This window comes from Colossoma macropomum, unplaced genomic scaffold, assembly GCF_904425465.1.
Source record: "Colossoma macropomum unplaced genomic scaffold, Colossoma_macropomum, whole genome shotgun sequence".
Lineage (NCBI taxonomy): Eukaryota > Metazoa > Chordata > Actinopteri > Characiformes > Serrasalmidae > Colossoma > Colossoma macropomum.
In genome coordinates, this window is record NW_023494800.1 from 14,332,128 (window position 1) to 14,359,979 (window position 27,852).

At 40.0% G+C, this 27,852-nt stretch overlaps 1 protein-coding gene across 2 annotated transcripts in view; it reads left to right on the forward strand.

The window, feature by feature from the left end:
• The window catches only part of rictorb (RPTOR independent companion of MTOR, complex 2b), a 29,325-nt gene extending 4,082 nt beyond the window's left edge, over positions 1-25,243 (forward strand). The window contains exons 3-38 of one of the 2 annotated variants that reach the window (XM_036587904.1): positions 1,385-1,482; positions 1,969-2,033; positions 2,121-2,252; positions 3,039-3,102; positions 3,991-4,117; positions 4,203-4,372; positions 4,491-4,558; positions 4,717-4,784; positions 4,919-5,001; positions 5,646-5,733; positions 5,977-6,067; positions 6,215-6,281; positions 6,477-6,557; positions 6,669-6,769; positions 6,872-7,037; positions 7,248-7,349; positions 7,485-7,531; positions 7,644-7,779; positions 7,937-8,136; positions 8,394-8,520; positions 8,765-8,929; positions 9,492-9,568; positions 9,900-9,978; positions 10,610-10,719; positions 10,835-10,928; positions 11,059-11,151; positions 12,245-12,351; positions 12,531-12,778; positions 13,023-14,064; positions 18,225-18,402; positions 18,556-18,640; positions 18,733-18,936; positions 19,121-19,276; positions 22,431-22,554; positions 22,639-22,777; positions 22,895-25,243. In XM_036587904.1, coding sequence (XP_036443797.1) covers positions 1,385-1,482; positions 1,969-2,033; positions 2,121-2,252; positions 3,039-3,102; positions 3,991-4,117; positions 4,203-4,372; positions 4,491-4,558; positions 4,717-4,784; positions 4,919-5,001; positions 5,646-5,733; positions 5,977-6,067; positions 6,215-6,281; positions 6,477-6,557; positions 6,669-6,769; positions 6,872-7,037; positions 7,248-7,349; positions 7,485-7,531; positions 7,644-7,779; positions 7,937-8,136; positions 8,394-8,520; positions 8,765-8,929; positions 9,492-9,568; positions 9,900-9,978; positions 10,610-10,719; positions 10,835-10,928; positions 11,059-11,151; positions 12,245-12,351; positions 12,531-12,778; positions 13,023-14,064; positions 18,225-18,402; positions 18,556-18,640; positions 18,733-18,936; positions 19,121-19,276; positions 22,431-22,554; positions 22,639-22,777; positions 22,895-22,969 — 5,057 coding nt within the window. In that variant the 3' untranslated portion in view covers positions 22,970-25,243. The remainder of the gene's footprint in view (positions 1-1,384; positions 1,483-1,968; positions 2,034-2,120; positions 2,253-3,038; positions 3,103-3,990; positions 4,118-4,202; positions 4,373-4,490; positions 4,559-4,716; positions 4,785-4,918; positions 5,002-5,645; positions 5,734-5,976; positions 6,068-6,214; positions 6,282-6,476; positions 6,558-6,668; positions 6,770-6,871; positions 7,038-7,247; positions 7,350-7,484; positions 7,532-7,643; positions 7,780-7,936; positions 8,137-8,393; positions 8,521-8,764; positions 8,930-9,491; positions 9,569-9,899; positions 9,979-10,609; positions 10,720-10,834; positions 10,929-11,058; positions 11,152-12,244; positions 12,352-12,530; positions 12,779-13,022; positions 14,065-18,224; positions 18,403-18,555; positions 18,641-18,732; positions 18,937-19,120; positions 19,277-22,430; positions 22,555-22,638; positions 22,778-22,894) is intronic. The other variant, XM_036587905.1, reaches the window with a different exon arrangement.
• Positions 25,244-27,852: the final 2,609 nt, after the last annotated feature.

A 27,852-nucleotide genomic window follows, 5' to 3' on the forward strand; every position in this document is an offset into this window, starting at 1 on the left:
CACCTCTGTTGTAAGTATCCTGAGGAGACATTGTACAGAATTGCTAAATAATGTCTGTCATTGAAAGAAATGCACAGACTGACTGACCAACTATTTTAGGATTGCATTTTATTGCAATTTATTCCAGTTTAAGACCCATTTTCATGTGTTACTAACAAGAACATTTACTACTGTACAATGTTGCACATTCTTCTGAATTTAGTCAGTTGAAGTGTTTGTGCTGTATCAATTCACACTCTTGCTCTATTGGTACTATGTTTGCAGTAGCAGTTACTTGTCACAACTCAGCCATGCTCCACCATACTTCTTATTGGCTGTTCTTGAAAAACAAATCTTGTTCTTAAAGGGGAATTCCACCAGTTTTTCTAAATGTCTGCACAAACCAGGCATTGAGATGTAAACAAAGTTGTTAAGAGTGGTTTATTGTGAAATGGTTAATTTTAGAGAAACTTACTGACTCAGACTGCATTGTTTAAGTTTTAAGTGATTAGGTACCAGGGGTCACGATGTCTACAACACAAATGTAGACCATTTATTTACTATCCAAAACCACCAGTGAACCTACACTTGTCTTTTGTTATATATGATGGTGATGGTAAATAGAGGTAAATCTAAAAAAATTACTTTTTCTGTAGGGACTGTTTTGCTTCACAACACCCTGCATATACAACCCTGCCATAAATTGATTTTAAAAGAATATGTTTTAGGCAAGAAGTTTAATCTCAAAACTGTTGTCTTAGACATTAGGCAACACATTCGCAACTATTTCATGTGTAGGAACATTTAGAGGCATGAAATTCTTCAGATTTCTGGTTCTTATTACCACAATTCTGATATGGTAAGTTTCTCTAGAACGAAGCATTTCACATCAAGCCACTCTGAATGACTTTGTTTACATCTTAACCATTTAATTATGCAGAGCCTCCCATGTAACTAAATAACTAAGAGTACATGCAGCATAGTACTGACTCCTAACTGAAATGAGGTTCCACAGTGACATCTGAGTTGGGTACAGTTTCACTGTTGAGTTTAAGAAACAAAGTAGTGATTGTGAGCACCATATGTGAAGGGACAATGTTGTCATTCCTGCACCTTTTGTCTTGATAGTTCTTTGATTCGCTCAAAGAAACTCCTCACCCTTGATTTTAGGCCAATTACAGTGGCTACAGCTTCTCTAAAGTTTCTTCAGCTAGTATTTCCTGGAAATCAAGACTGGGTGAGCACTGGGTTAATTGAATCCTGATACATGTGGATTGAAATGTTTTAGTTTGCTTAAATAAAAAAAAGATGAAGAACAAAGGACTTATTAGTGATATAGTTTTTTATGAGCATTTTCCAACTGAAGCTTAGTGTTGTAATTTCATCTGATATCATCTTGTTGCAGACCCTAAAGATAACCTGCGAGAGATCCTCCAAAATGTGGCCAAACAGCAGGGTGTTTCCAACATGCGTAAATTGGGTCACCTGAACAACTTCATTAAGGTTTGTCATCATGTCATTTGCTCCATGCCTATTCTCTGGAACACTGGGGCTGAGGCATAGTTATCGGTTTGCCATACTACCCTGACCTTGTAGCTATTTTGTTGATCATTTGTAGCTTCACTTTCTTGTAGAGACATTCTTTAAGGTAGTGGTTCTCAAAATGTTTTTAGTCTTAAGGCCCCCTTTGTGGATAGGACACGTCTCTGTGCCCCCCTCCTCCCAACCGTTAATTTTTCTTGATGGGCCAGGATTTTAATATTTTTTTTATTATTATTACTAACTTGTCTGTTTGGCTAGCTTTCTCTGCAGCTATCACTGAACTTGGGTGTGATGGTGCTTTTGATAATGTTTAATGATGTGTACTATTTTTAAGCAAATACCACTTTTTCAGGTATGGCTGAAGCAGATTAAAAAATTTGATAATGAAATGCTCATCATGTAGACTGTTTATTTGCTGTACTAACAGATCTCTTACCTCTCACATAGCTACTTTGCAATATCGGCCATTCGGAAGAGAAGTTTGGCTTTACCTATGATGAAATCATTATCTGGTGAGGCATCAAACCTTTTTGAAATATTGGACGTACACAGAGTTGGTGTAATATCTGACCCAATTTTATTTCTTATTCTTTTCCCAGTCTCCGATTGGCTCTGCTTAATGAAGCTAAAGAAGTACGGGCAGCAGGTCTGCGAGCTCTCCGCTACCTGATCAGAGATGGCGCTATCCTCCAGAAAGTTCTCCGCTTCCAGGTGGATTACCTGATTTCCAGGTTTGTCCAGCCCATTCGAAGAACAGCTCCCAATATGTCATGCATCAGTTATTCAAAATGGGGTCATTTTAGCCAGTTTTTTTCTAGGGACAGTGAAGTAGATGGAATGCCTTTAACACATAATGATGCTAATGCTTAGAGAAGACTGGATCAGCTCATGTTAGGATTTGAGAGAGTGTTTCTGTATGTGTGTTTGTGTGTGTGTGTTTGTGTGTGCATGTGTGGTTATTAGAGAGAGGGTGACTGAGAGACCCTGGGAAGTGGAAGTCATCTGTAGTTAGGATCAGTGTGAAGCAGTAGGCTCAGAGGCTGTCTGCAGTGTAGCTGTGCAGCAGGGATGTAGTGTTCCCTTTGTGCCTTTGCTGTCTGTGCACATCGTCAGCCTGCAGCAGGGGATCTTTGAACTGGACGTTACAGCCACAGGTTCACACCATGCAGAATTCAAGTAAAAGTGCCCTTGGTACATTTACTGCAACATTTTTAATTCTAGATACAAAGACAGTTTCACATTTAATCCATGCTATAATCAGTCATATGAATTTTCACTGTGAATGCAGTGAGAATACATGCAAGTTACAGCTGTTCCTGCTCAAGACAGGTATTCATTCTGACAAATCAGGCATTTCTACAATGTGTGTATTCACTTTGTTTTAAAATTGCCAACTGAAATTACACAGTTCAGTGGTCACTGAAGTAAAACGCAGTTTGTGCTTGATTTATCTGAAATGACATTTGTCATTGAGTAAGCAGATTCCTGTAACGTATCCTTGCCTCATTACTGTGTAGGTGCATTGACATTCAGCAGAGCAATGAAGTGGAGCGGACCCAGGCACTCCGACTGGTGAGAAAGGTGAGGCACCTAAACTTGAATTTAACTACAGATATTGTTTTGATGCCTGTTTTAAATGTGTGCACCTATTAAGCACCTTGAACCCTAAATGTCATCATGTGCCCTTTCACAGTACACTGTCCTTTGTGCTCTGTTTTTAAATTAATATTTTACATTAAAAAGTACAAAATGTTATATTGTGGCCAAATTTATGTGCCCTCAATCATAGAACCATATTTATAGTGTACAAATTGAATTTGCAATTAATCAGCATGGTTCAGTACCAAAAACCAGTCAGGTGTTGGTTCAAAAAAGGAAATATTTATTAAAAATGTACATAAATGTGAACAGGTACAACCTGAAGTTATCCAGTGTAGATCCTTTCATTAGATACTGTTTAGCTACTACAGTAATAGCCTCTCAGCCAGCTTATTTAACACGTTTATTTTATTTAAGACATTACTTCTTGGAGGAGTAGTAGCAAACATTGTAGCAGCATCTATGAACTAAAACCACCCATTCTGATTGGTCCTCACCTGTATCTCATGGAATTTTAGGTAAGAGGCTGCTGGACACATTGTTGCAGTCCTCGCCAAAGGCTGCAGTAAAGCCACATAGAGGGCACTAGTGAGCACCCTTTTGAAAAGCAAAATGAGAAGCAGGCCACACTATGGCCTCACGGCCCTCGCATGCCCATACACATGCAGGTGTGGACTGCAGGACCATGAATGCGGCACTTGTGATTGAGCTTTTGCAACCAAAACATGAAATGTTGTGACCAGGGGCACACAGCAATAGGCCATGTCTACCCTGGTATATGGAATACCAGTTGAATAACAAATGTCTCTCCTGCTCTCTGTCTCTCTCTCACATGCTGTCTTTTTTTGCTGTGATCCCCCTCTATTCCAGATGATCACTGTGAATGCTCAGCTTTTCCCAAGCTCCATCACCAACTCCCTCGTCGCTGTAGGCAACGATGGCCTGCAGGAACGTGACCGCATGGTGCGCGCCTGCATTGCCATCATATGTGAACTCGGTGGGTGAACACACACAGACACAGGCCTTTTACTTTCATTTTGCCAAGCTTTTATATAAAGTGATGTTTGGTTACATTTGTACAGCACTGAAGAACCCAGAGATTGTGGCTCGGAGGGGCGGTCTTAAAACCATCCTAAAGAATGTGATTGACTGCCAGCTCAGCCGCATCAACGAGGCTCTGATGACCACCATCCTGCACCTGCTCAATCACCCGCATACACGCCAGTATGTGCGCTCTGACGTCGAGCTTGAGGTACAGGCCCCGCTTTTTAGAACCAGTCTGTTAAAAGCATAGAAAAAGTGCTGAAGCTAAACAAAACACCACTTGATAAAAGGCTCCTTGTCTATCATATTCTTTTATCTTTTTTTAGCAAATCCTGGCACCTTATACAGATTTCCACTACAGACACAATCCAGACACTGCAGAGGGACAGCTCAAGTGAGTGTGCTAGTTTGTGCCATTGATCACAGAGCTTGCTTTCATCATACAGCTCACAATGACATAAATAATTTAATTTATCACTTTTTATGTACTGTAATTTGCATGTTTGAAAAGTATGCCATTGTGCTCAGTTTGAACCATAATTTTCATACTAGGGAAGACAGAGAGGCTCGATTTCTGGCCAGTAAGATGTCTATTGTAGCTTCCTTCCGCTCATGGTCTGGTAAGTAATGAATGCATTCAATTAGACACATTTAAACTTATATTTATTCAGATATTTCTTGCATTGCAATTCGGCTCAATCCCTGGTTGACCACAGTTGTTGTTTTTTTTGTTTTTTTTTCTGTCTGAATCCAGGCATCATTAACCTGTGTAAGTCAGGTAGTTCTGGCATCCAGTCCCTCATTGGCCTACTCTGTATACCAAATATGGAAGTGAGGGTATGTATACCAGATAAGGAAGTGAGGGTATATAGAGGCTGTTTAAAGGCTACTTGTACATAAAGTCCAAAGGTGATGCAATTGGAAGTGTCCTGATTGCTTGTATAAGTTGTAAAATTGTGAAAATATAGTACTTCATGGTTTCCTATGGGTATCTGTAGTGAAATTCCAGAGTGACCAACCTATAACATTGGAAATCACCTTGTTTTTCATAATATGTAAAGTACATGGATGTGCCATGGATGTGCCATGTACAAACTCACGGTTCATGTCTAGCAGTCTGAAGTTTCTCCAGCAGGGGATGTTATTATCTCACAAGTCTAAAAGCAGGGGTGGGGCGGGCAGTGTAATTGACAGTCCAGATTTTTTTTTTCTTTTCTTTTTTTTTTTATATGAGAAAATATTGTACTAATTATTTGTAGGTATCACCCAGACAAGGCAAATTAAATCATTTTTAAATATTATTTTTGGTATGGCTCAATATGAAATGCAGTTAGTGTCAACTGAGTGTTTATCTGAATATTTATTCAGTAACCTCTAATTCATCATTTAAAATAGTTGCATTAAACACTCTCTTCACTATGGGACGGATATTCAGAATTGACAGTACTGATGAATTGTTCTAATGGCTGTTCTCTCTACAGAGAGGCCTACTGGAGGTGCTGTATGACATATTTCGCCTCCCCGTTCCCATAGTTACACAAGACTTCATTGAAGCTCTTCTTAGTGTTGGTGAGTGGTGACACAGCACAAATGCACATTACGGATGGCCGATATGACGATAAGTTTTTGTGATAGGTAAAACTCTTCTGAGTGTTGTGGTGTTACATTTTGTCACATCTCCTATCCTTTTTTCAATCCTGTATTCAGTGTATGCTTTTATTAGGGGTTAATGAAAAATGTTAGTGGGAATTCTTCTGGACTGCACAAACAGAATGTATAATAACTTCTACATTCCTCTTTCTTCCTCTGCAGATCCTAGTAGATTTCAGGACAGTTGGAGGCTGTCGGACGGCTTTGTGGCCTCAGAAGCAAAAATTATCCTCCCTCATCGGGCACGGTCAAGGTAAGAGCGCTGGAGGGAAAGAGTGATATAGTGTGAGGGGTGGGGTGGGAGCAGACATTAAGCTGGAAAATTGCCAGACACTGAAAGTTTTAAGTGCTTTCAAAATACTTGCATGTCTTTTCTGTATTCTCTCTTATATCTCCATAGGCCTGACTTAATGGATAACTACCTTGCACTTGTACTCTCTGCCTTCATCAATAGCGGACTTCTAGAGGTACAGTTCTTTTTCAAGTGAAGGTGACAGAGGCATACGCATTGCTGCATCACCACTGGTTTTACAGAAATGTAGTGTTTCTCATGGATGTATAAGCTCGCTAAATATTTTGGCCCCAGGAAAGATTGCAAAATGGGCTCTCAAATATGCCATGGATGCCTGTTTAAACCTGCTCTTGTTCTCACATATCCTCAGGGGCTGGTGGAAGTAGTCACAAGCAGTGATGACAACATTTCAGTCCGCGCTACCATCCTCTTAGGAGAACTCTTGCACATGGTATATTTTCTTGCCATTTTCACTTTGTTTTTATCAAAAAGAAATGAATCATCTAGTCTGACATTGTCCAGTCGTCTTTCTAAATTAGTGAGTTGCTTTCCTCTTTTGCAGGCCAATACCATTCTCCCTCACTCCCATAGCCACCACTTGCATTGCCTTCCTACGCTCATGAACATGGCAGCCTCCTTCGATATCCCTCAGGAGAAGAGGCTGTAAGCATTCTTCAAAGCTAAGTCAAGTCTAAGACATGAAGGGAATTTTCCAGCTGATGATGTTTGATGAAATGCTCTCTCTTGCTCATTATGCTGTGTTAGACGTGCGAGTGCTGCAGTGAACTACCTGAAGCGCTTCCATGAGAAGAAGAAGCGAGGCCCCAAGCCCAATAGCCTTTATCTGGACCATATTGTCCGCAAGTCAGCCGCCGCCCACTACTGTCGAGAGCAGCACCTGCGACCCCAGAAGGACATCTATGTGATTAAGGTACAGCCAGCATGTCCTCACCATTAAGCATTGCTCTAGGAAAGTGGAGAATAAACTGTTAGCCTTCAGTTTAGCTTTCAGAGCTTTCAGAGTAAGCAGATTTTAAATTTGTTCTTTGCCAGCATTGTTTGAAGTATCTTATTTGTTCATGTACATCGGAATAGAACTGATGTTCTTTAACCTTGCATGTATGTGCTGCTGTGTTTTCAGGACACTGAGGAGGCACTGCTGATGAACCTCCGAGACAGCCATATTCTCAATCACAAACAAAACCTGGACTGGAACTGGGTACTTATCGGTACAATACTAAAGGTTAGTAGAACAACAGAAGATCAGATGATATCATATTATATAGTCTAAATGACTAGTCTCTCTTATATGATTCACAAACATTTTATAATTTACTCTAATCTAAAATGTATTGTATCTGTTGTTGTTACGTTGCAGTGGCCAAATGTTAACTTGCGCAGCAGCAAAGATGAACAAATGCACAAGTAAGAATTTATTTACTGACTTTTGCCCTCATTTCTTATGGTGTTTGTACTATTGTTATTGTGCTATTGTTGCATGGTGAATTCACCTGATAGTGTGTCATGGTTTCTCTAGGTTTGTACGGAGGCTCTTGTTCTTCTACAAACCCAGCAGTAAACTATATGCCAGCCTGGAGCTGGACCACAGCAAGGCCAAACAGCTGACCGTGGTCGGCTGCCAGTTCATCGAGTTCCTGCTGGAGTCAGATGAGGTGAGGGCAAATAAGAAGAAAAGGTATAAAGTTTGGAGAAAAAATAGTAACAAAACATTGTGTGTGTGTGTGTGTGTGTGTGGGTGTGTGTGTGTGTATATATTTGAGTTTTATAATTTTAAATTTACCATTTTTCTCTTGCTTATCCTCTCTTCAGGATGGGCAGGTGTATCTGGAGGACCTGGTGAAGGACATTGTACAGTGGCTGTCTTCATCATCTGGGCTCAAACCGGATCGTAGCCTACAGAGCAATGGCCTCCTCAACACTCTCAGCCAACACTACTTCCTCTTCCTGGGCACTCTCTCTGCCCACCCTAATGGTGTTAAGTTGCTGGAGAAATGCGGTGTCTTCCAGTGGTGAGTTGTGAGAAGTCTAACCCTTTCCTGATGCGTGATTATATTTTATGCATTGATGAGGTCAGGTGATGGACCAAGGTTTGAGCCAGTTACAGTTGATGGGAGTGGTTTTACAGTACACAAGCATTTTTTCTTCTTAGCCCACTTTCTCAGGAAATGCAGATCTTTTAAGCATAATCTTCTTGTCCCAGTGCAAAACATGTGAAGTAAGTGCTATAATGATGCACTGCTCCTGTTCTCTCTCTGTTTCCATACAGCCTGCTGAACCTGTGCTCCCTGAAGAATCAGGATCATCTATTGAAGCTGACTGTATCCACACTGGACTACAGCAGAGATGGCTTAGCACGAGTCATCCTTTCCAAGATCCTCACTGCTGCAACGGATGTAAGCAAATGATTGCCTGGTGCTCGAAGAGCTGATATTTACGGACTGAACATGTCAATGTTACTTCTTGATGCTTACAAAATACCTTGTATATGTTTACTATTCTATTTTTGTCGGAAATGGCTATTGTGTTGTGGTTATTTCATTACTGCTAATGAAAAGGTTTAAATAATAGAGAAAAGGCTCTTTTTGTAGGCTAACCACAGAGTAACTCCTGTGTTCTATGTGTATGTATATTTGACAGAACTGCAGGCTTTATGCCACAAAGCACCTGCGAGTGCTGCTCCGCGCCAATGTGGAGTTCTTCAGTAACTGGGGCATCGAGCTGCTGGTCACTCAGCTCCATGACCGAAACAAGGCTATCTCTATGGAGGCTTTGGACATACTGGATGAGGCCTGCGAGGACAAGGTGAGATACATGGCTAGGTCAGGACTCGATTACATACACTAGGGACGTTATATAATTTAAAGCTTTATTATCATAAACAGATAAAATTGTCCTTTTTTCAGGAAAGGTAATGCAGCTTAACCCAGCATGTTGGAGTTTCTGTTATTGAATTTTAATAAATTGAACATTTAAACTCATCCCATCAGTCCAAATAACAAGTTTACATTCCTAGTTTCGGTTGCGACCTAAACATACATTTAGATACGGTTTATTTCTGTTATCCTTTTTCTCATTTTAAACAAACTGAATGACCTTTATTCAGTTCACATTACCATTTCTATATGCTTTATTTCAAATTGTACGAGGCTCATGTCAGCCTCAAATGCTGCTGTCCAATGTGAGCTATCAAATTGATGGTTTTTGATATTTTGAGTCACATATTGTTGCCACAATTCTGATGTACAGAGTCTATTTACACAATGACAACGACAAATTAGAAAAAAAATCATAGCTATTGATATATTCATTGAATGTCTTCTACATTTGGCTGCCTCTTTTTGATTGTTTTGATTGTATTCTTAAGGCGAATCTCCATGCACTTATTCAACTGAAGCCAGCACTAACTCACCTAGGGGACAAGGGTGTGCTCTTGCTTTTGCGGTAAGCTGCAAGAATCTCTATGAATCTCTATGAATCCCTTAGATTTTATGTCTCTGGCTCATTGAAGTTCATGTCAGCAATGTTTAAACGGGAAGAGACACGAAGTCCTATTGCTGCCAGAATTTTGAGTGATAAGGTTATTTAAATCTGAGTACTGGACCAGGGCTTCTTAGATTAGCCACAGCATTGAAATTTTATCTGCCTACATTTAAGAAGTTTGCAGTAATTGGACTGTTTTGATGTTGGTCTAAATAACGAACACAGTGAGTGGGGGGCTGTTCAACTTAAGATAATGTTCCATTTCATCAGTGACGTGTTTTTGTCTCTCTAGGTTCTTGTCTATTCCAAAGGGTTTCTCCTACCTCAATGAGAGGGGCTATGTCAGTAAGCAGCTGGAGAAATGGCAGAAGGTGCTGTAACCTTGCTTACTTGGAACCATTGTTCATGCTTAACACAAATGATATACATCTGTTATGTTGTTGGGCTGTCGTTGTACATTGAAATGAACTAGCGCCTAGTTAGTTTTGAATGGAGTCATTCAATGCAGAGGTTGGTTTTTATGCTTTCTTTTTAAAAGTTACTCATGCTTAAAAAATACATTTTACATTTATTTATTTAACTCAAACATAGTAAATTGGAACAGTACAACTCAAAGAGCCAGAAGGAAAAATCTACAAAGTGCAAACTCTTAAGGCTATTAAGACTATAAAAGACTATTAGGACGAATCATTGATCACTGTTGAGCAGTTTTTTTCTCTTGAGAGTACATTCTGAAGAAAATACTTCTCACTCTAATGAAAGCTCTAATGAAGCCTGCTCTTGTGACATGTTCTGATTTATTCTTTGACTTTTAAGCAGTACTTGACACACATGTAAACAACTGTGTACGGTGCAGTTCATAAAACTGAAATTCTGATAGTTCTAGAGCTTTTTATATTTCATGACTTAGTACTAAAACAAATAATACAGCAATACCAGATTTATTTTACTCTTATGTTAACATTTTTGTAATAACGCACTGTATATTTTTTTTCTATGAAGGAATATAATCTAAAGTATGTGGACCTAATAGAGGAGCAGTTAAATGAGGCGCTCACTACTTACCGCAAACCAGTTGATGGGGACAACTATGTACGACGGAGCAACCAAAGGTGCGCTTTTCTTTCCCTAGAATTTCTTATTCGCTACACATTTAAAACCAGTTTGCTGCAGTTTGCTGTTTACATTTCTGTTTTCATTTGGTTTGTCACTGGTTGTTGCCCCCAGAAACAGGTTGCAAAGGCCAAATGTATATCTACCAGTGCATCTGTATGGTCAGCTTGTGCATGATAAGACAGGTTGCCATCTCCTAGAAGCTCAGGTAATATTGGAAATTGGTAAAAAAAATAAAATACTGGAATGGAAAATTACGTTTGTTTGATCTTTTTTTTTTAATTATTATTATGTATCACTATTGAGAAGCTTTCATGTCTTCTGCTTCTTACTGACAGAATGTCGTACCAGACCTGAGCTACACAGTGCGCTCCCCAGTGCTGGACACATGGGAAGGCATCAAACAACTTAAAGCTGCTCTGTGGGCCTTGGTTAGTACAGTTCAGTATGGGTGTGTCTGTAAAGTAGTGTAAATTTAGACAAACGGTTTCATCTACAGAATGAACAATAAACTATATCATGATAATCCAAATTCAGTTACGAAGTACCACCTGTGAGAATTACAGAGCCTTACCCTATAGCTGCATTCTCTGGTGACAATAATGATAATGTAGTTACCATTAAGTTACAATATAGGGTAGCTTCTAATATTACTTAATAACCTATAATAATAACTATGTTCTGTGCAGATGACATGGAACACATGTAACATCCAGCTGTTCTCTGCATTCTTTTGGTTGGAAACTTTGCCAAACTAGAGCATTGGCATGCTTCTTCTAGAGAAGCTTGTCAATTTTGTGCTCTGTTGGAGAGAATATCATATGTACTAGAGTTTTTTTGTGATTCATCTGCATGTACTCCAGCATTCTTTGCCAGACTGGAAATCTATGTTATAGTTTTGCTGAGTAGTGGTCAAGGTATGTGCTGCACTGTGCAAAAGTTTTAGGCACCTGAGAAAATTAGATGTAAAAAAAGCTATTTATATGGGCAGTAAGCATTTAGGTGATGGAATTTAACAAATCCATGTGATGACTGAGGGTGTCTAGGAGAAATCTGGCACCAATTTTTATCTCAAACTAGGTCACAAGTTATCAAGTACTTTTTTGAAAACAAGAAATTCCTATGTTCGTTTATTTGTTTATTTTGTTTTTAATAATGTGCTTTGGTGCCTAAGACTTTTGCACAGAACTGTATGAGTAATAAGTTGATGATTTTCTGTTTGTAAAGCTTTTATTCCAGTGCAGTTTGTTCTGTTGTATACATTTTGCTAACCACATATTAGAATGGTTACACAATGTCTATAATAAGTTATATCTATTTATGATAATTTATATTATTAAGTACTAATATTAACTTATTATATTATTAATGTATAATAATTTTTCCAATGACCACAATATTTAACATAAGTTTCGGCTCAAGGCTAGTGTGTGCACTTGAGTGTGTACGTGTGTTTGTACATGTGTCTTTTGTTTGTTTGTTTATTGCGTGCACAGACTGTTCCTGAACATGTTTTGGTCCCAGGGTAATATTGGCACATCAAACTGGGGTCTGAACCTGCTGCAAGAGGAGAATGTGATTCCAGACATTGTGGCTTTGGCCCACCACTGTGAGGTTCTCTCTATTAGAGGGTAGGTAACCACGAGCCTCTAGTCCACTTTACCTCTGACATCCAGGTTTCTGGGGAGCTTTGCAGTATTATGCAAGGTTAAGCTGACTCACCTAAATGGCTCAAGCATGCATGCCCACCCTTTGAGTCACTTTCCACTTTTAGATGTATTGAAGTTCCCTTTTGCTCTCATTCCCCCAGGACTTGTCTATATGTGCTGGGTCTGATCTCCAAGACAAAGCAAGGATGCGAGCTCCTGAAGTTGCAGGGGTGGGATGCAGTGAGGCACAGCCGTAGGCAACAGTGGCCTGTGGTGCCTGATGAAGTGGAGCAGCAGCAGCAGCAGCTGCCACCACCTACCCTGCTCTCCTCAGTTCCCAGCACCCTAAGCCTCAACTCAGAGTCCACTAGCTCCAGACACAACAGTGAGAGTGACTCCACCCAGCCCAGTGAGTGCTCTTCCAACCACTCAGCAGCCATTAGCCACACTCACAGCTGCAGTTCTTTATATCTCACTGTTAAGTTACCTCTGTTAAATGCGTTTCCCAGAATGTTAAGTGCCTAGTCTAGCCAGCTTTGTCATGTATTACATACTGTGCTTGATAGATATTGTCTAAGTGAGTGCTGGGTATTAAGTATTGATTCCACAGCTACCTTTAGTGTTTAGATTTTTGTGCTACTTCTGTTTTTCAGGCATGTACATTTTGGATGATGATAAGTTAGAGGGTTCAGAACTGTCTGAAGACCAGCCCCTGTACTTCAGGTCCAAGCTTCTAAAGGACCGCAGCCCCTTCACCATCCTGGCCTCCAGTCGCTTCGTCCGCAACCGCTTTCTCATCTCCCTCTCCGGCAAGAAGCTGCGCAGCACCAGTGACCCCAAAGGCAGCGGTAACACTGGCAGCAGCAGCAAGCTCAACAGCGACCCCAAGCTGGGAGGCCTTCGGAGGAACCGCACAGTCACCGAGCCCTCCGTCTACTCCCCTGGCCAAGGGGACGTTTTCAGCCCTGTCTTTACCGATGGCCTGCCCAAAAGTCCCTCAGTTAGCCTAGAGACATCCTTTGTGGGCAGCAAATCGGCAGACCACCAGGGTAGCACGCCCAGCATTGCAGAGGGGGAAGTGCGTGTGCCTCGGGCCTCAGAGCGGAGCTCTGCGAGCGGGGATGGCCAGCGCGAACAGACCAGCCGAGAGAGGCTGGCAGGTGACAGCTCTTCCTCTGGAGGCGGAGGTCAGTTTAAAAGCCGCAGCCAGAGCTTTAACACAGACACCACAACCAGTGGCATCAGCTCCATGAGCTCCAGCCCTTCTCGAGAGACGGTGGGTGCCGTGGATTCCTCCACCATTGACACGGACTGCGTCAGCCTCAACACGGTCATCAGTGCCCAGACTATCAAAACGCTCCACTCTCTCACTCCCCAGTCTAACCACCTGCCCTTGTCAAAGTCCAACTCGGTTCTGCTGGTTCCCCCGGGCTCCTCTCACACACTGCCCCGCAGGGCTCAGTCACTGAAGTCCCCCTCAGTGACCACCATCACAAGCCTAACAGACTGCAGCTTTATGTACACCAGTCCTAGGGATGCGCTGGGGTATGCTACACTCAAGCGACTCCAGCAGCAGCGCATCCACCCCTCTCTATCCCACAGCGAGGCGCTGGCCTCACCCGCCAAAGACGTACTCTTTACTGACGCTATCACCATGAAAACTGGCAGTCTGGACTCCAGGCTCACTTCACGAAGGTATGAATGTTGGCACACTCAAATAAGAGCTTGTTTTTCTTTTGTGCAGGGCTTCACTTTTTTCTCCTTTTTCTCCTGTTTACTGGTGATTCTTTTGTACTGCGAGACTATATGAACACTTGAGCTGTACAATCTTTTGCATATTATAACATTTTTCCTCCACTGTTATGAAAATACCTTCAGTTTCAGATAACTCAGGAAAGAACTCTTAAGTTGCATGACTAAGTCGATTGCCTCATGGACCACACTTTTTTCAGTGTGTGAATAAGAATTTAGACGTGGGTCCCTTATGTGCTCTGCTATTTTTAAGGAAAGCTGGAGTCAAGCTGAGCTCAGTCTACTAGAATTTTATTCTACCATGTCAAGTACCTACTATCACAGCAATCATCATAATACAAAAAACTAAAACTGTAACAATAAAAACTAAACTAAAGCTATTACTTTGGTAGCAGATTTTTATAAACATAAAGCCAGGATCTTTCTGTGGTCAAAGACCGTTTAACCGGATATGATAATTACATACCCAAATAAAAGATAAGTTTAATAAAGGCTAATTATTGACTGGATATGAATAACAATGTAAATAAAGCATTAAATGATAGGTTTGATTAATAGGAATGCATAGAGAAACTAGAGACATGACATTCTCCTGTTGAAAATACTATAGTTAGCTGAGAATCAGAGGTAGGTATTTAATGGGGAATTGTGGAGAATCAACAGTATGTGGAGTGGAGATGCTAGTGTAATGACTGATCTAGGTTTGAATTTAAAAGGGTGCAGAATAACACAGCACTGAGGCTGAATAATGTAACAGGAGTGAGGGTGCGTTAGTGCCTTTGAAGCTTTGAAGAGAGCCGCTGGGTCTCTGTGTGCTGATTTTTTATGAGGATGGCAGTTCTTTTGCAATGGCTGGTCATGGCAGGCTGCAGCTTAACAACAGGCTGCTGAAGCAAACTTCTGTGATGGTTTTGCAGGTCGGTGCAGGCTTATTTCTGTCCATAATTCTTAAGCTATGCTCGCACAGAATTTCACAATGAACTATGGTTGGCCAAACAAAACTTACAAATAAAATCAAAACTTGAAAACAGACACAGCTCAGTTAGGCTGTTCAAAGTGCAAGAAGTAACATTAGGCTGAATAATTCACAACACGACTCTTTCAGGTTACTGTGTGAGCAAAATGATGAAAGTTTAGACAAAAAGAAAAGACAGTTGAACAAAACAACAATGACAAAGACAAACTAAGGTCTGCAGATTAAAATGCAAAGTATGAGCTCTTAACTTGGTCTGATTTTCTTGGTCTGTGTGCTAGTACATAAAATTGACCTTTTCTCTGGGTGGAATTGAGGCGGCGGAAAAGGTTTTCACGCCCATTTTCCCAACGGATATTCAGTTTCTTTTTCAGACTATCTGCTCAATTCACCACATAATGACTTTGCATACACTGTGATTTCAGAGCATGGTTGCAAAGCATAGAGTAAAAAGAATGCTAAGTATGCGTTATACACTACATTAATATTTGTAGCGGATATATGACAGTGCCACTATTATGTTGTAAGTACTGAGGTTTTGGTGCTGTTTACTGATAATGTAGTACAGCTTTAAGAATCACAAAATAAAAGAGAAATGAAAAAGGAAAAGAACAAAAAGAATATAAATAGCACTTGGGAGGCATATGGACATTTAACTAGAGGTTATTCAATTTTCAAACAGTTCTGACATGGAGCTTTTAGGAAAAACGGCACTTGCTATTTCAGTAAGAGGGTAGAGGGTTAAAATTTTAGAGTAAATGCCAGTGTTCATGTATGCAGCCCTCATGCTCAGAGGTGGTGCTGTACCCTGCCGTTTCTTCTGGAATAACTTTCAAAAGCTCAGGATTCGAGAATCTGTTTATTCAAGAGCATCTACATGGATCACATGTTAACAGCTAGGATGAGGAGAATGGAGTCAGCTTCTCATTCAAATTAGCTTTTCACCTTAAACAATGCAGTAGTCATCCAAATGGCGTACAGGCACCACAACATAACTGCAGAATCATTTAAGGTGGAACAGAATAATTGAATGAGAAGCCACTTACTGATACTGCAAAAGCAGTCTGTGCTAACAAAGCACTGCAAACGCAGATTTTTAAACTCATTTGCTGGTCAGTGCTAGAGGCTGACATCTTTGATTAGCCAACTCAGTACAGTAACACAACCGCAGTTCTCTCTTCATTCCTAGCCATAACTGTCAAACCTGTATCTTATGAGGTTTGTCGTTCTTCCTCATTGATCTGTACAATTCAGCTTGTACTGTGACCTCCTCATTCACAGCATTTAAAACTACATGTACATACAAAAACATCAATATGTTAATTGTATGTAAGTATTGAAACAAGCCAACAATTCCCAGGCAGTTTAGCCAAGTAAGCTGGCGATGTTAAAGTAACTTTCCTTGAAAGTCAACGGAAGTTCAAGATGAGTTGTGAAATGTCTTAGTTCCATGTGTTGAAACGACTTGCAGGCTAAGCAGATGTGTTTTTACGTACTTTGTCACTATTTCCTCTTAACGCCATCAGAGTGTGTCCAGGATCCAATATATCTTAGTTATCCAATATCACAGAGATATATTTCTTGAGTTTTCCCATATCCTGAGGAAGAAATCACTGGTTTACAGTAAGAGTTAATATTGAAGTTAGGAAAAGAAATTTCTTTAATTCGAGGAGCTGGTCTGACGTCTTAACAGTATGCAGGACTTTCTGACTACTAAAGTGTCTATGTGCCTTCCTTGAATGCTTGAAAGGAGCCTTGAATGTACCATAAAGGTTGGAACCTCAAGGGGATTATTCTGTCATTAATCTTTCTTTTATCTTTGTTCTTGAGTGCCAGATATTTTTTCTCGAACAATGATGCTGTGAGGACGTGATCTGTTAAACAGACCTCAGTGTTTCGAGAATTGAGCGTGCTTACTTAATCTGGCACTGGTTAGCGGGGAGGGTTTTTCCTTCCCCTAAGGCCAAAAAGGTCAACTTTGCATTGAGGATTCTATTCAGTTTATGAATAAAATATCCAAATCTGCTCCACTTTTTAGAAAAAAAAAAAACTAAAATAAAATTGTTAATGCACCTTTTAAAACTAACTGAAACTAAACTAAAAACAAAAACAAACATGAAAAACTAAATCAAAAGCAAAAACTAATAAAAATGTAATCCTGATGGAATGTCCCTCAAGTAAGCTCCTAAAGCAAAATCTGGGCTCCTTTTTGGGAATAATGTGAACTGTTTCTGATGGTCCCTCTTAGGTATTCAAAAAAACGCTTCAGCTGTCTGGGCCAAGGCTCAGGCGGGCCCCGTCGCCGAATTCTCCTGCCACGGTGCGTGAACCACCCCAGGGGCTGGCACATCTCTTTTGTTTGGAAAGACCAGTTCTGTCCTTCTTTACAAATTTTACCCTTGCATCTATACAAATCCCTCTTAATCAGATGTGCTTTGCCCCCAATTTGCCACCAGTGTCCCTTTTTCCACCAGACCTCTTGATACTGAGCAGCCATAACTCACCCTCAATCCCAGAAATCCCCTTTCAGTAGTGAGCAAAACGGCCCTTCCCTCCCAGTGATCTTATTCAGCTAGTATAGAGAAATGACTGAATCGAACCTTTGTCCTCTCTACCTTAGATCCCCTGCTGAATATGCACAGTAGGAATGGTCAGTCCAGCAGATTATGGAAGTTAACCCTGTTATTCCCATTAACTTTTCTGTGTCTGAAACAGAGGCATGTAACACGTTTAATTGCATAACTTGGTGAATGTTTAGCAGCTGGTAGTCACTTGTGTAGGGTAGTCCGTATTAGCTATTCCTAATCAGCTAGCCTGTACCCACAAGTCAGGTGATTGTGTAGTCAAAATGATATTATTATTATTATTATTATTTTTTTTTATTATTTTTTTTTTTTACTATAAATGAAATTACCTAAATTGCTTTTAATTCTTGTTCAGATGAATTGCATAGTCTTTTATCTTCAGTTATTTCTCTTTATCATGCTTCTTTGTCCTTGTGTCTCTTTCTCTCTTTCTCTCTTTCTTTCTCTCTCTCTCTCTCTCTTTCTCTTTCTCTTCCCCATTCTCCCCTCATCTCCCTCCTCTACTCCTTCCTCTGATGTGTCCCATTCTCTGACTCTGTGCACAGGTTTCTGAAGGCTCTGAGCTTTGCATCTTTGGATAAGGAGGATCTGCTAAGTCCTATCAGTCAGACCACGCTGCAGCGCTCTTCCTCTGTACGCTCCATGGTGTCCAGTGCCACCTTCGGGAGTTCGGATGATTACATTGGTCTCGCTCTCCCTATGGACCTCAATAATATGTTCCAAGTACTGGCATTTTTCATTTTTTGCTGTCCTGTCCTTTGTATTGTTTACTTTAAGTTTCAGTTAAAAAAACAAAAATAAAACAACATGGTAGATACTAAACTGGAATGTGCAGTGCTGATGTTTTGTTTCTGTATTGTTAAAAAAAAAAAACAGATAAAAGAGACTCCATATTTCCAGAAGAGGACCAGTCCACCCTCAGAGGACAGATCGGCAAAGTTCTTCTCTGGAGACTCTGATGGTGAAAACACATTTAATGCACATATCTGATCATGTAGATCTACATAAATATGATGTAAATATCCATCTGAGTGTTGCTCACTTTTCTGACAGGTCCTAGTGAGGGCTCACGGCATGGTGTCCTGAAGTCTCAGCTGAGTATCACAGAGCTGATGGCAGCAAGCAGAGCGGACCAGCAGCAGCTGCTGGGCTCAGAGGAGACTGGCTTGCAGGAGCACACTGAGGAGAACTGCCTCTACTGTGTGGGCTGCAAGGTGCTGGGCTGCAACACACACACCCCAACACAGAACCGGCCAGGTGAGCCACCTGATCTGCTTGATTGTCTTGATTTTCCAGCTCCACTTTCAGTTTTACACAACCACTTTAGTGGTGATAGGCTTTGATACTATTTCTTGTTAACAGATTGGAGATTGCTGCCTACATGGGTTTCAGTTCTTATACTCTAAATTCATCTTTCTTTTTCTCTTCCTCTCATTTCCAGACTATGCCGATGCTCCGTACTCTGAGTGGTGCAGCCAGCCCATGCACAACCACCTTGAGGTAATGCCCCAGTCCAAGTTCTCAGGGGTGTCTGGATGCAGTGACGCTGTGTCCCAGGGCTCTGCTGGGAGCACCCGGAGCACAGAGCTGGTTTTAGGTATGAACAGACTTATCAAAGACAGGTGCTAAAGATGTTATGTTGGGTGATACTGTATAGATTCTCAAAAACACAGTATTGATTTTTTTAATTAATAGTTGCAGATTCGTGGCATTTTCGTGTTTCATTTTGTGTTGTGTTTAAACTCCCGACCGCTAGATGATAGTATTGTAATCTGTCTTCAGCCATTAGACAGTTCCACTCCGATGCAAACGAGTAGTGTAAGGGCACACCGCTAATGTTAGCATTAGCAGACCTAGGTGACTAGTAACGCTACCACCGATGGCTGAATTTGAAAGAGTTAGACCAATATTGTAACAGTTTCTCCTACCCATTGAGTGTGCATGCCAGTGTCATTACTATAGTGTAGTAACTTGTGTTTTTAATGTTAATTCAGCCTTATGTTAAGCCCCTATTGTACAGTTTATTGTATTGTCCAGCTTAATATTACTACTTACTAAGTAGTAAGGGGATTTAGGCTGATAAAATATCCTACTTATTCTTTTAACACTGGTAACATTTTCTGATATAGAGATTTGGATAAGACTGATATTGTTTATTCTTGTTGGAATTTTCTCTTTCTACCTTAAATGGTGCAGTAGTTACATTCCAATTATTATAATGGCAGTATAATAGTAGCTAGCATTATAATAATAACTGCTGCACAATTTAAGGTGGAACAGGGAAATTTGAACAAGAAGCTGGCGAATAGGAAGCTAACTTGAGCTTTGTGTGATTTAGGCTATCAAAATGTCCTACCTATGGTTTTATGTACAGAGCTACCTATAAATATACCCTACGGTGGGACATTTTGAGAAGGCAGCACAATGTGTCAGAATAGGGCTTCTGTAATAAGGTAAATACAATGGAGCCTTGTTACAACATACCTTCCTGACAACTCATCACTGGCACTGCTGTGCCCAAGTTGTACAAGGACATAAAAACGAACTTTCATTTTTTTTACTGATAAAGGGAAATGTTAATTCCTTTGTTCAGATTGCACAAAAAGTAGTGATACGATGTTGGATGTTACAGGGACTGTGACAAATGCAAATGTTCTGACTTGCATAAAAAGTAAATTTTTTCTTTTACTTAGATTTTATGTATATGTATTAATTATAAATACAGTTTCCGTTTGGTTGACACTTACTGTGCTCTGTAATCCATTCGGTGTAATATTGATAGAAGCAAAACAAAACTGTTCAAAACAAGATATATCAGGATTGTAACACATTATATTAGCATAGTGCTAGTACTCAGGAAGCATGAGCTCATTAATTTTCTTTAATGCTTTATTTATGCATACATGAAGGGCCTTTATCTTAGACTTATATTGTTTGTGTGGGTTTATGAATCAAAACTTCAAAAATCTAATCTTTTAACGTGACCATTTCCAACATCTTCATCCCGTAGAATAGCTGATATATGTAAATGACCTCTGTTCTGATTGGCTCCCTTGTGTTGTGCCTCATTCACAAAGCAATCCTGGCTAAAACAATATCAAAAATTGAACATGAATTGGTGGGGTTAAACTGCTGTGGGCTGAATAGGAGGATATATGTAAATTTGTTGGGTTTTCATAACAGAAACTTCAAAATGGACTATTTTTGCAGTCTAGTTTGAATGTGTGGACTGGAAGGGAAATGGTACGTTTTGAAACTTTATCAGTATTTACTAGGGGTGCGGGAAAAAATCGGTTCTTAGATGCATCGCGATGCGGATGTGAATGATTCTGAATCGAATCACAAATGTCAAAAATCGATTTTCTAAATATTTATTTTATAACGTTACGTTGACGGAACGCAAAAGGCAGAACTTGGAAGTGCAGCGCCCGGACAGTCTGTGGCGGCACATAACAAAAACACTACTGGATGAGTGAGAAATCCGACTGGCACCCTCTGCATTAAAAGCCAGGTTAGGTCAGGAGTCACAACCCAAATGTTACGAAGAGCCATTTTGTCCTTTCAACAAAAATCAAACCACCTTGGGAGCCACAACATTTAATGTCCAGTATGTGTCAGTATGTGCTAGTATAGGCTAAACGATATAAATGGGAGCACAGATTTAGCTACTTTGCTCTGCTTTAAGCTTTAGCTATAGCCGCTGTCCTCCCATCTCCCCCTGGAAACTTTTCTTCAAAGGTAGAGCAGCTTATTGTAAAATGTCTCAGCGTTCGACTGTTTTATGAGGCTGAAGTCGCTTCTCATTCTCCAGCTTCTTGTTCGAATTTCTCCATTCCACCTTAAATTCTGACTGAGGCACCGAATGTAAATGTGGCACCATTTAAGGTGGAACGGGAACAATTCAAAAGAGAAACTGACTAAATCTTCGCAACTTTTTAGTGTTTGACAGTCTCTCGTTGCAGATTTAACTTGCAAGGAAACCAACTGCGCTGCTTATAAATGCGAATAACGCATCGTTGCTATGCGACCTGCAGTCTGCAGAGTCGTTGCGAAACAGGGCTTTCACGCTATGTTGCACGCGTCCCGTCTCAAAGATATTTTACTGACACAGCGACCCCCCCGCCTCCCGCCTCTACAACGAGACCAAAACCGAAGTTAGAAAATCACTAAAGAAAACGGGTAGGACGGCTGTAACGTGCTGCGTGGACATCTATTACCCCTGGATCTTATTTCACCCTAACAGTGCATTTTATCGCAGATAAGTGGCAGCAGCGTCTCATGTGCTCCAATCAAGAGCAGTGAATGAGAGCCTTCTAGTTCACTTGCCACATCACTTCCATTTGACTTATTAATAAAAGATATTGGAAGTAAATTCATTATGGATCATTACAAATACTTTGCTTTAACAGTACCAAGTCCTCAGACAGTAAGAAAATAGAAATGCTGTATAGAAAAATAAGATGCATCGAGATGCATCGATAATTGTTTTATAATCGCATCGCAGCCCTCTGAATCGTAATCGAATCGAATCGTGAGGTGCCTAGAGATTCCCACCCCTAGTATTTACACACTTCATTGGCGTCTTATTTAAAACAAAAAGTGAGAAATGGACTCTCTAAATATCATCTGACACTGTTGTGCTGTTGTACTGTTACCAACTTTTGTGCAATGGCAAGCAGTATGTTACTGTGGAACATAGGAAATACTAAACTTGAGAATGTGATGTGAACTTAGACTTGGCTTTCTTTCAGGCGTTAAGACCATTCCAGAAGATGCTCCAGCTTGCAGAGTCCTGCTGCGAAAAGAGGTGCTCCGTCTGGTCATCAACCTTAGCTCATCAGTAGGAACCAAGGGGCATGAGACTGGACTGCTCACGTAAGGAGATACTAAGCAGCATTTATGCTACTGACTGCCAAAGATCAGTTTTAATCCTCTTTTTCAAATCCACTGACTCTGCAGGATCAAGGAAAAGTTCCCTTATGCATTTGATGACATCTGCCTGTACTCTGAAGTTTCTCACCTGCTGGCCCACTGCATGTTCAGACTAGCTTCTCGACGCTTTATCCAGGAATTGTTCCAAGACGTTCAGTTTAGTCCGGTAATGCTTCTTTTGACCTTGAATTTTGACCTTAGATCAAAACCCAATAAATTTGACCTGACCTGTTTTTGATTTTGGTTACTGTTTTTCATTATGATACTTTCATTTTTTTCACAGCTTTATGAGGAGGCTGAAAGCATCCTGTCAATGCCGCCAAAGTCTACCACTGTATATCCTGCACCAGAATCTTGATTTTCTCAAGTTCTACAGCTTCAGCTTGCTGTTCTCCTCCTCTTCTACACCCAATCCCCCTATTCATTCCACTGGCCTGGCCCTGAATTTAGGAAGATGGAGGCAATAAGAGGTAACACGAGGATATAGAACAGCCACGGGGTGAACAGCAAAGACAAAATATGGAAAGCTGTTGCTGAATGTGTATGAACAAAAAGAATCGGTACGGCATGTAAAGGAAACAGGATCAACAAACTTTCTGCCTGAACAAAAAGCCTGAAATCAAGACCGGAATCTCTTTAAAGCCCTGTCAATGGGAGATGTAACCAAAATATAGCGTTTGACCCACCGTTATGAACGTAAAAGCACTGACGATACTGTGTAATAAAATTTAGAAGCTGAACTATAAAGAAAGAAAAACGATATCGCATCTTGAAAGAAGAAATGCTGAAAGAATACAAGATGCTGGTTTAGTTCCTATATCAGTTCTGCACAGTTGTGATTGTCCTTAACTAGGGGCCAATGCATTCGGTCATAGACTGAAACAACTCAAGCATGTTTTCTAACTCTTCCCTCAGTGGATACTTCAGCTTTGATTTTAACACTACAAGATTCCAGTGGTTTGTATCAGATCTCTCTGTCACTAATTTCGTTCATGTGTATAAAGAAATAAGCAGTGAGCCTGTAATTGAAGCATTCATCAAAACCAAGCATCAGTTCTAATCCCACACCCAAATGTAAGACAATCATCAATTAGTAATCCAACTGACTGGCTGACAGCATTGCTTTTCATGGATTAATGTTCTAAAACATGCCCTTGGCATGATGAGGTTTTTGTCTAATACATTTGAACAAGATGAATAAATACAGAGGAGCAAGTTAGGAAACATATACACATGTCAGCATAAACATGTTCATCAAAGCCATGGTCAGGATGGTTTTAGGGCTAATTACATGTCAAATGGTTCCTTTAATCTGCTCAGACTACATACAGTGAACTGTACCTTGCTTCTCCTATAAGAAGTATGAGAAACATCATACAGTATGAGAGTTGATCATCCTGACTGAGACTTTAGGGCCAAAAAAATGAAAATACATATATTTTCATGCTTCTCATGTTCAGTTGTGGCTATGTTGATAAAAATACATTTTGTAAGACTTTGTTTGCCACTTCTGCAAAAAATGGTCTGCGTCCTCACCACTTCCCTACAACAGGCTAGCATCAACACTGAGAGTCTAACTTACTTCACCAACTGAACTGTCTAGTCCTGAATATTCATAAAAATGTACATAGTAGATTTATGAATATTAGAATGTTGACACTTACATTGAAAAGTTGGAACTGTCCTGTTGCAGAAAAATGTTGTAGAATGAGACTTCTTAAAGTAAGAAAATAGACAGGAGGAGAGGCTTTTAAAAGAACGGTTCACCAAAACATCTAGTTTCACATCCCCCTTCAGTTCAAATGCAGTGGATCGCCATGTTTGGTCCCTGAGTTTGGCTTCTTTAGAACTGGAGCTACAAGGCTAATGTATTTAACAGGTAATGGAAATCATTTAGGCAATGCAGATTTCTGTTATAGCTTTGTAGCTCCAGTGCAAAACTAAAGAAACAATCAAATATGAGACACCAAGTAAGTCTTAGTTAATCAACTATGTTTTCCGTAAGACGTAAAGTTTGTGTTTTGCGGTTACGTTTGATTTTCCGGTTAACCGTTACTTCTACATCTGGACAGCAAACCACCAGAATGATTTGGTTTGAAAATGGTATTCTTTTAAATGTAAAGGAGCTTTAAATGGGTGAATATCATTCCATTTTCTTTTATAGTGTCTTATCATGATCAGAATCTGTAGCAGGCTAAAAGCACTATTGAGCGAAGAGGGTTCCTAGTATTTGTCAGATATCATCAACAGTAAACCTTCAAAAAGTTCCTGACCAGAAAATGGCTTTTTGTTCCACCTTCAGCAGAGCTTTTGAAAAATGCATAATATTTATTGGCTCAGAGCTGCTGGACAAAAACTTCATCAAGCTGCTTTAAGTGAGTCTTGCCAAGGTGCAAATTCCACCATTCGCGATACAATTGTCATCTTCATCAAATCGACTTGCTTCTTCTCGTTGTAGCATATTTGTAACCATAACATTAAACTGACAGGAAATTATTAGTGTAGAATGTGGAGTAGTGAGGGGAAAATAAGCATTTGTGCCTTTTTCTTCATATCATAATAATTTTCCCAAAAACTTTAAAACCACAACAGTTTGATTATCTTACAGCGCTCCTCAAATGTCACGTAGCAAGCAAAACCTTAAGTATAAAATTATTGACTATAAGTTTGGAGCTTTAGTATATTATTCTGGCAGTTACTATTTCATCAGACCACCAGACACTGCTGACAAGCACCTGTTTTTAAAACAGTAATCTAGTACTGCATAGTATGATATGATTGATGTGTCAGCCTGATTCCCTCTTAGAAATATGAATACTTTTAATCAAAGCAGCAGAGACTCATTTTAGCCTTTCCCCTTTCTAGCTTGCAGTGGTCTAATTTGGCACTAAGGCAGATTTTTATTCTACAGGATTTATTTTTTACAGATGTGGACAAATTATAGCCTGGCCATTACATAACAAAGACAGAACCATGCTTTATTCTCTTCGATTTAGAATACAGTAGAGTGCTGCATGCAGCCTTCTTGGTTGTGATGAAGCCACAACAATGCCTTTCGTCCGCTCAGTTCCTCATTCTAGTCTTTGAGCGGTTCATTAGTTGTTCATCAGATAAAGGCTGATTGCTAACACGGTTCCACCTTGTTCTCTCAATGAGTGCATGGTGCGTATCTGAATAATTTTATGCAATGTGCCTGTTGATTCCAAATAAACTATTTTGGTATTGTAATTGGTTTTATTGAAATAGAACGATGACTTTGTTTGCTTCTTTTTGGCTGGACCAGTCATGCTATTTAGGCAGCTTTAATTATTTTGCCTTATTTTTTGGATTAGCTTTAATCCGGTTAGACTTAATGAACTTGTCAAAGCTTCTTTTTTATTTATTATAGATTCTAATAAATCAGCCTCTTTTGTCTGCCTTGGATTTTCCCTGAAACATCAGGTTTTTATCATTTTTGAAGTGTGTGCATTGTAATGTAAGTTATGTAAGTTAAATGGCCGGCAATAATAACAGTTCCTCCTTGTGTGGTTTTGCATATGTGTTCTTTTGTTGTTTGTTTTTGTTTTTTTTAATAATTGGTTTTATTCCTATTGGCTGCCTCATGAGATGGATGAGCTGATTTGGACAAACGGAGGATCTTTCCCAGCCGAACAGACAAAGAGCATGTAGATATGGAGGATCCTCTCTTCTTTTTTTCCCTCTCACTCAAACTAGGAACTATGTATGGATTGTTAATGCTCTGGAAAGTGGCCCCCTCACAGAGCATTGTAGCCGGAGGATGTGCTTGTGAAAGCAGCATTTTAAGTCAGTTTAAAATGAGGAATGTCTGAAAACTGATTCGCTTAAAATGTTATTTCCCCTTTATCAGTGTTGACAAAAAAACAGTGTTACATTCTTCTACCTTGACTGTGATGCTGGTACTTACTGCATGAGACTTTTTGAGGGTGTTTTTGCGCTGATGGTTAAAGTGCCAGAGAGTACAAGATACTAAATTATAGCCAATATTTAGCCTTTAATTTCTGGGGCCGAATTCTGAATATGTTGCAAAGGTTTTTCCTCCATTGCTGCTGGTGGAGGAGATGGTCAAAATGTTTTGTTTTTTTTTTTTATTTAGTGTACATTTGTGTCATGTAAAACAAAAATGATGCACCTTCCATTCTTTTCTCTGAAGTGCACTCATGATTTTGCAGAGCACTGTATTAAATTTATTAAGCACCATTTAATATTAAGATTGCAGAAATGGATGCAAGAAGTGTTATTTATATTTTTCCTTAAGGAAAAAAAAACATCTCTCAGAAAGCTGTACATACTTGTAATGTTACCTTTTCCCTAATTGTGGTCTCCCTTGTATAGTTCAGTGTTTGTTTTGGGCATTAGCAAAGAGCCTTGAGAAACAATCTTATGAAAAGGATGCATTGTTAATAAAATATACGTGAATTTCATTGACGCATCAGTCAATCATTTACTGAGACGCTGTAAGTGACTGTATTACCGCTGAATGCGGTATCGTGTTATTACTCACTTTCGTTTGAAAGTCTTTGTTTTTGTTTTTTATCTGTGTGACATTTAAAAAGGTCAACACTGTTTTTATGTCATTTAGAAAATGCTGTGCTTTACAGCCCCGGTGAAAATGAAATATGTTGTATGTTAGATGGATAGAGTGATAGCAAAGTGGATAGATAGATACAGATAGAGAGAAAATGGATAGATGGATAGGAAAGCAGATAGGTGCATGGATAGACGCACAGATCGATAGAAAAAAGATTGTCGGATGGATAGATGGGCGGAGAGGTGGATAGGAAAATGAATGGGTATATACACTTTCTGGCTGAAGTATGTGGACACCCCTCTTGAATACTGAGTTCAGGTATTTTAGCCACACCATTGCCTACAAGTGGATAAAATTTCAAGTACACTGCCTTGCAGACAAACCTTGGCAGTAGAAGGGGTCGTACTCAGTGACTTCAAACATGGCACCGTCATAGGATGCCATCTTTGCCATAAGTCAGTTTGTGAAATTTCTGTTCTGCTAGATCTGCCCCTGTCAAAGTGATATTATTGTGGAATGTAAGTGTCTAGGAGTAACAATGGCTCAGCCACAAAGCTGCAGACCACGCAAACTCACACAGCGGGGCTGCTGATTGCTGAAGCTTATAGCGCCTATCCTCTGTTATATCACTCACTCGAGTTCCAAACTCCTCCTGGAAGCAACATCAGTAAAGGAACTATGCATCAGGAGCT